Here is a 7,500-nt window from a genome sequence, read left to right as displayed (position 1 = left end):
GAGTTTGACTGTAGTATCGCTAGCATTTTCATTGCCTTCAATGTTAGCAGAGTTAGCATTAGCTCGACTAGCAAAATGTTTAAACTTATCAACTAACCCAGTAATAGGCTGACCAAACGTCCTCTTTTGCCCGGACATGTCCACTTTTCACGTCCCGTCCGGGGCGTCCGGGGGGTTTTATAAACTGATTATAATGTCCGGTTTTCCGTGTGTTTGTGTGTGTGTGTTAGAGTGCGGCACGGGCAGCATATTTCTGTCCGAACCCGAACCGAGCCCGACATTATTTAATGACCAAAGCACTGAGTTTATGTCACACAGTGGTTACAGGCTATTTAACAGGCCGGGCGTGCGCCGTGGGTGCTCAGCGGAGAGCGAGACCTCCGTGTTTGAGACGGGAGCGGGAGGCGGGAGGTCTGAGGCTGAGAGGGAGAACTAAAACAAAATAAGATAAAATAGGAAAAACCTGTCTCCCTCTTTTATTTTTATTTTCAGCGTTTAATCAAGATGGAGGCGGGCGGCTGGAGGTCCGAGACTTCCAGAGAGGAGAGAGGTAGAAACAAACAGCCAATGTGTGTGTGTGTGTGTGTGTGTGTGTGTTATGTTCAGGTGTTGTCACGTAAATAACAGTGCCCAAGCAATAAACNTAAAATTATAAGGCATTTTTGAGTAAACTGCGAGTATCATTTAAGTAGGCTATGTCGTGGCCGGCCGAGTGTCCTCTTTTTGGAAATCAAAATATGGTCACCCTACCCAGTAAGTCAGCTTGTTATCTTGACTAGTTGACTTTTAGCATCTATGCTAGCCCAAGTTAACCTACATTAACCAACATGGCATGACATCACAAACCAATGGGTGACGTCACGATGACTATGTCCATTATTTACAGGCCCGCCCCTCCCTAAACGCAGAACACGCGCTGTGCGTAGGGCCTCATCTTCCATGGGGGGGCCACATTTGCGCGAGGGGACGCATTTGCGCATATGCGCAATGGATGCGCAAATGCGCTACCGTGAGGCGCCCATAGAATCAGCTCGAGGAAGGAGAGAAGAGACCAGCCCTGTGTTCGGAAAGTCTTTTTTGCTTAGGAAGGTTCCTAGCTGAGTGAAATGACCCGGAAGTATTTTAGCAGCCGCCATGATAAGAGCTGTTCGAATTCTCTAAACACTAAGGAAAGGAGGTTCAATGCTTCCTTTCAGATCTCCTTTAGCATAGGATACATCGGACCTTCCTAAGCCATAGGAAAGGAGATAATTCCATCCCACAAGTCACTGCTGCAGCAATATTTACGCTCCATTCACAAACTCAACTGATTAGGAAAGAAAAAGCTCAACATGACCGAGAAAGGAAGGAGATCACCATCTAAGTTACTGCTGTTTATGAAGCATTATACATCTCATGCCATAACTTGTTCATATATATTTTTTCAACTTTCAACATTATGTTAAACTTAGATGCGAACTATGAACGTTTCGCTACTATTGGTGTACCCTCCGTCCACAGCTTGGTTTAACTTGCTTTATAACAGGATAAACAAATAAACAAATATACAATGCATCATTTTAATTTTCCGATTTTCGTGTGAATGAGAAAAAACGGAAATCCACGTGCTTTTCGCATTTCGTCTTCAAATGGAAACACGTTTGGTAATTTGGGACACCTAGAAAATGTCCTATTTAAAAAAATGTAAACATAATTTCAAAACAAGACATGTTTATTTTGGTACACTATTACATCATACATGTTTGTATATAGTTTATATCTACAATATATTAATCATTCAAATTTTATACCCTTATATTAAAGTCAAGCTGGAGCATATGTCAATTCTCTCACCTCCTGCTTTTTGGGGTCTACTTCCTGTTTGATGCTGACCACACCCCCCCATGTGATGCCACAAGAATTATATCATGTAGTCTGGGGCCGTTAGTGGCCGTTTTGGTAAGGAAACGGAACCAGGGCGAGTGAGACAGGATCCGGAATTCGATGGATGTGCCTTTCCGTAAAAATAAAAGCACCAAGCTAATAAAAATGTGGTGAAACTTTTAATATAAAGAATATAATTTACAAGAAAAGCCCCAAGCCATTAAGTTAATCGATTTTCTTACACCCCTCATCACCCCAAATCAATGGTGCGCCAGAATTTAAAGTTTTACTTTGGTGAACACTTTTAGTTTGGTGAATTTGGTGAATACCGCATCCGCTCCCTAGACCGGAATCAGAATCCAGACAAAATTCAGAGTGAATAGACACCAGGCTCTTCGCTTGAAGAGCCTGGTGACGCGAGGCTAATATCATGTGACTTTGGTCATGTACTTCCACAGCAAGATCTCAGTACCAAATGCTTTGCCATGCACTTTTCAGGGCAGAAGTACCATGCTGTTTTCTAATGCTGTCCCAAATTACCTGATGTCCCAATATACCTGAATTCACCCTATGCATGAACACAGCCAAAGTTATCAAAAAATAAAAACTGAAAAATGACTGAAAAGGACGTTTTCCGCCCGAGGAGGACCGGAGGGTTAAACGGACTCTGTGTGAAACTTGAACCCATCAACATGCAGTAAAAAGCTCCGCAGTGAGTCGGATGATGAAATAAAAACTCACCGTCCTCTGATCTGAAGTACACGGCGGCCCTCGGAGCTCCGTCCTCCGCCTCCACCCGACAGTCTCCTCCGCTGGACTTCTTCTTGCTCTGGAAGTACAGCTGCAGTTTGTTCTTCATGCTTTTGGTCTGAGCCGGACTCCAGTCCCCCTCCACGGTCACCGGCGGACACTTGGGTTCATCCATGCTGCTGTCCGGTTCACACACACTCACTCACACACACCGACTGACTGACACAAACAGGCGGCGGAGCTGCGTTGAGCTTCAGCCTAGTTTCACTTTCGTTTCTGCGGCAGAGGAGCGAGAAACGGAACCGATGTCAGGACCTGACTCACAGAGACACACTGTGAATACACACTGGCCTTTATCTGAAGCTGGGAACATGATTATTCCTTCATTATCTAAAAAATAACATTTAAACCAGTGTTTTATTTACATAAGTCTAAAAACAGAAACTCAAAGAATAAGATCATTAATCTGTCACAGTGGGAACAAATCACATGAAGGACCTAGAGTCCAAAACATGAAGACATTCAGTTTACTAATATAAGATACAGTTCTTCACTCAGGCGGCACGGTGGTGTGGTGGTTAGCACTGTGCCTCACAGCAAGAGGGTTGCTGGTTCAATCCCCTCTGTGCAGAGTCTGCATGTTCTCCCTGTGTCAGCGTGGGTTTCCTCCAGGTGCTCTGACATGTTCTGGATGGGTCCAACAAACACCGACTGTCACCTGAGAGAGCAGTGTTCATGTCCTGTAAGACTCTAAAGCCAAACCCTGTTGTTTTTCTTAAACCCAACCACGTTTTTGTTGTTGAAGGAACAAACGTCACCGAGACTGTATGCAAACTGTTCATTTCCTGTGAAAACAGAAGTGTATTTTGAAAACAGACAATGCATGTAACAGGCTGAAGTTGACACGGCGTCCCAGAATGTCAACAACCAACACACCCAGGGTACCTTGGACGTCATATGTGGACGTGGAAAGTTCATGACCAAACGTCAATCAGTGACAGGGTGAGAATGTGTTGGTTAAAGCTCTGATCGCTGTAGGTTCTGTCAGCCACTCACAGTTTATAGTGCTTCTCCTATTTAATGTTTAATTAGATTGAAATGAGACGAAACAATCAGCTGAGTGAGTTTCATCGAGAACTTACAAACCTGATTTTAACAAGTGAGACAAAGTGCTGGTCCATATTTATCTCGTGGGGACTGAGAGAAAACTACTAACGTCTGACTGGACTCACCTGATGCGGCAGTCGCCATGACGTCACTCTGCTGGAAACATCAGCCACTAATTCAGCTGGAGACCAACTGCTGCCTTAACGACCTACAGAAAGAATAATTACAATTTAAATGATCTGACTTACAGAGCAAAATGTTTTTACAGAGCAGAGTGGAGTGTCTGGTGTGCGTGTGTATGCGTGCTTGTCAAATTCCCTTACAGTCATGATTCATGTTTTTACTTTAATGCATTTTATAATGTCGCCTACATAATGTGTAACGACGTTTGGCTGTTTGTAGTGTAACCTATTTTTATGGACTTGCCTCTTAGAGTGATTTTAAGTTCCTGTTATAAGCTGTCACCACAGTACACGCCTTGAGCTCTTATTTTGAAGGCTTAACAGAGAGCGGAAGTGTTGTTACACGGTGTGGTAGCAGTGGAGTTTACGGTTGGAATGGAAGACGGAATAAAGTCCTCGTGTGAAACTGCAGCCTCCGTATTGTTATTTTATAGTTTTACACAGTATATGCGACATCTGTAAACCCTCGGTTACATTGGTGGCAGCGGTGGGATGCCTGTGTCAACGTCCCGCAAAAGAAAGACGTCTAAATTACCGAAAAGAAAAGTTCGGAGAGTCAGTTAGCTTCTCAGTTAGCCTCAGCTAGCAACGGCGGAGCTTCGTCGTGTCGGAAAGTCGGCGCGGTGTGTGCACGAAGACTTCATTCATCTTGTTGCTGTCTTCTGAGATAATTTAGGAGCAACATGTGGAAATACGAGGATCCGTTGGACTATAACTACAGAGAGCGACGTGGAGAAAAGCCGTTCGCCAGCACCGTGAGGATTGAACTTCCTCCGCCATTTTCCGGTGAGGAAAAACAAAGTTTCCCCTGCTGGGCCAGACAATACGAAGTAGCGGTGAAGGCGCTGGTTGGAGGCACTGGCGGTGACTTTGACTATGAACTGGTGAGGATTTTACCAACGCGCCTGACAAAGGCTGCTTTTCTTCTATGGGATAGCTTGCCCGCTGCCGTTCAGGCGGATTACGCTCAGGTAAAAGAGAAATTGCAGGAGGCTTTTGGACAAAGGCATTTTCTAGACTGTTTCAGAGCAAACCTCTCTGCCCGCCTCCGTGCTCCCGGAGAGAGTCTGGAAGTATATGCAGCAGAAATAAGCAAGCTAGTTCAAGAGGCATTCCCAGGCTACGGTGATATAGCTCAGAAAGAGGAGAAATTTCGCGGATTTCTGGCTGGACTTGACCCAGCTCTGAGAGCTAAATGTCACGAGCAGGGAGCTACTGATTTGGATGAGGCCCTGACCATCGCTGGCCGGTGTGAGATGGCCAGAGAGGCCCTAAAGATGGACTATGTCAACACACAGGTACGCCAGCCTCCCATTGAAAGCAGTGCAGCGGCCATGGTGCTCTCCATATCTGATGGAGGTGGCTTGTACAGAGCTATGGACCGACTTACTGCAGATATGAGGGAAATGAGGATGGAAATGAGACAAATGGCAGAGGAAAACAACCGACTGTGATCCAGCCGCTGGAAGGATGAATGGAGAGCCCCTCACCCCTTACGTGGAGGTCAGTGTCAGTGTACTTGTGGGGAGCATGGCTGTCAGTCTCGCCAATGGGGTGAACAGAGAGGGCGTTCACCTGACCGTGGCTGGCGCGAGCGGCGCGCAGAAGGAGGTCCCAGGGAGAAACAGGACTACTGGGCCCCCTACAACAACCGAGCCAACTCCCCAAGTTGGCGGGGTCCAAGACCTGCTAGGAGTCCCTCTAATGAGGAAACACAGAGACGGCGAGGTGTGCATTTTCTCTCCCCCAGGAGGGAAGACTCAGCAAACTAGTCGGTAAAAGAGATGTAGCTGATGTTGCGGCCCAAACACCAGCTACAGAGCCTATGGGCCCTCTGGAGGGAGGAAGGTTTATCTCCTCCCCGCGTAATGCCATGACACCGGACAAGACAGAACAGCGAACCTCATACGTGAGGGGAAGCATTGAAGGGACTGAAATTAACATATTGGTCGATTCAGGAGCAACCGAGTCGTTTATCAGTGACAATCTCCGCATGTCTGTTCCAGCCCTGCACAAGCGGCCCCTAACGGCGGACTTTATTGCTGCACGGGCAGTGAATGGACAGATGCTTGACACACTGGGCACTATAACAGTCACTCTGCGTCTGGGGAAGACCTCCCGGCAGCAGGTTTTCCACGTCATTAGGGGGTCCACACAAACAGTGCTGCTGGGCTTGGACTTTCTTGTCACTAATCACGTCCTCCTGGATTATGCCCATGGCAAACTGCACCTATGGGACACTGTACTTCCACTTCTGAGTGGCAAAGACCTGATTCCTAAGTGTTGTAATGTTTCCATCGCCACTGTCATGACACTGCCCCCCCTAAGTGAGATGCTAGTGCCTGTGAGTGTGTCCCCACCTGGGCCCGTTGACCAGCTTCCTGACTTTGTGGGCTACTTATCACCCAACCTCAAAAGCAAAAGTGAGTGCGTAATAGCTCACACAGTGACATCTGTGAAAAACAGGGTTACCACAGCCCGTGTGTTGAATCCTCCAAATCAGGACATTATACTAAGAGAAGGCATGCACCTGGGGGAGTTTTTCTCTGTGGATGAGTCCGAGATTGTGTCACTCCCACAGGTTCCAACTGAGACTGTCTCTGCCATTTCATCCAGTGATGTGCCTTTTGTGTCACTGGAGGAGTCTCCCGCTAGTCAGCAACAGAAAGCACAACTGGCTGCACTGCTGGCAGAGCATCAGGAGATATTCACCACATCAAAAGGGGTGACTGGCAAATGCACACTTATCCAACATCACATCAAGACCGGTGATCATCCTCCTCTACGGCTGCGCGCCTACCGGACTTCATCAGAAAAGAGAGAGGAAATAGACAGGCAGGTGGCCGCCCTGTTGGCTGACGGGGTAATTAAGGAAAGCTGCAGCCCCTGGGCCTCGCCTGTTGTCCTTGTAAAGAAGAAGAATGGTGAGTGGAGGTTTTGCATTGATTATCGTCGCCTGAACAGTATAACCGTGAAAGACTGTCATCCTCTCCCCAGGGTGGACGAGACCCTGGATGCACTGGCGGGCTCCCTGTGGTTCAGCACGCTGGACTTCTCTAATGGATATTGGCAGGTCGAGGTCGCTGAGGGAGACAGGGAGAAAACTGCCTTCACAACGGGCCGGGGCCTCTACCAGTGGCGGTCTATGCCGATGGGCCTTACTAACTCACCTGCAACATTCCAGCGCATGATGGAGCTGGTGCTCAGAGGGCTCCCATGGCAAGTCCATAAAAATAGGTTACAGTAGTTTGTCGTGAGGTCTCACAAAAGAGATGTCACTGATTCTGAATAAATAAAGATGATTTAATGTGACGGAGCTTCTTCAGTTACATTACCTTAAAATGTGATCAATTAAACACCCATAATCAAACTCATCTTCATCTGTACAGCACCTCTCAAACAGGTTGGTGCAGTTCAAAGTGTCACAGATGACTGACGAGCTGATGATGAGACAACAAGTGTAGACCATAAAACAATAAGACAAAAAACAGTTTTGGGACCAGTGCACGCAGGACAATAAAAATGATTCAAATGTAAAACAATAGATTCAACAGTTATAATAACAGTTTAAAACTAAGTGACAAAAACAGATTAAAAA

At 46.6% G+C, this 7,500-nt stretch overlaps 2 protein-coding genes across 2 annotated transcripts in view; both read right to left on the bottom strand.

The window, feature by feature from the left end:
* Window positions 1-3,307, bottom strand: part of LOC126393886 (protein mono-ADP-ribosyltransferase PARP14-like) — an 8,227-nt gene extending 4,920 nt beyond the window's left edge. The window contains exon 1 of the mRNA XM_050050292.1: window positions 2,605-3,307. Coding sequence (XP_049906249.1) covers window positions 2,605-2,788 — 184 coding nt within the window. The 5' untranslated portion in view covers window positions 2,789-3,307. The remainder of the gene's footprint in view (window positions 1-2,604) is intronic.
* Window positions 1-7,500, bottom strand: part of LOC126394935 (protein mono-ADP-ribosyltransferase PARP14) — a 118,703-nt gene that overhangs the window by 14,072 nt on the left and 97,131 nt on the right. The gene's annotated exons all lie outside the window — the stretch shown is intronic.

This window comes from Epinephelus moara, chromosome 8 (assembly GCF_006386435.1).
Source record: "Epinephelus moara isolate mb chromosome 8, YSFRI_EMoa_1.0, whole genome shotgun sequence".
NCBI classification, from domain to species: Eukaryota; Metazoa; Chordata; class Actinopteri; order Perciformes; family Serranidae; genus Epinephelus; species Epinephelus moara.
This window is presented reverse-complemented; position numbering and strand designations above follow the sequence as displayed.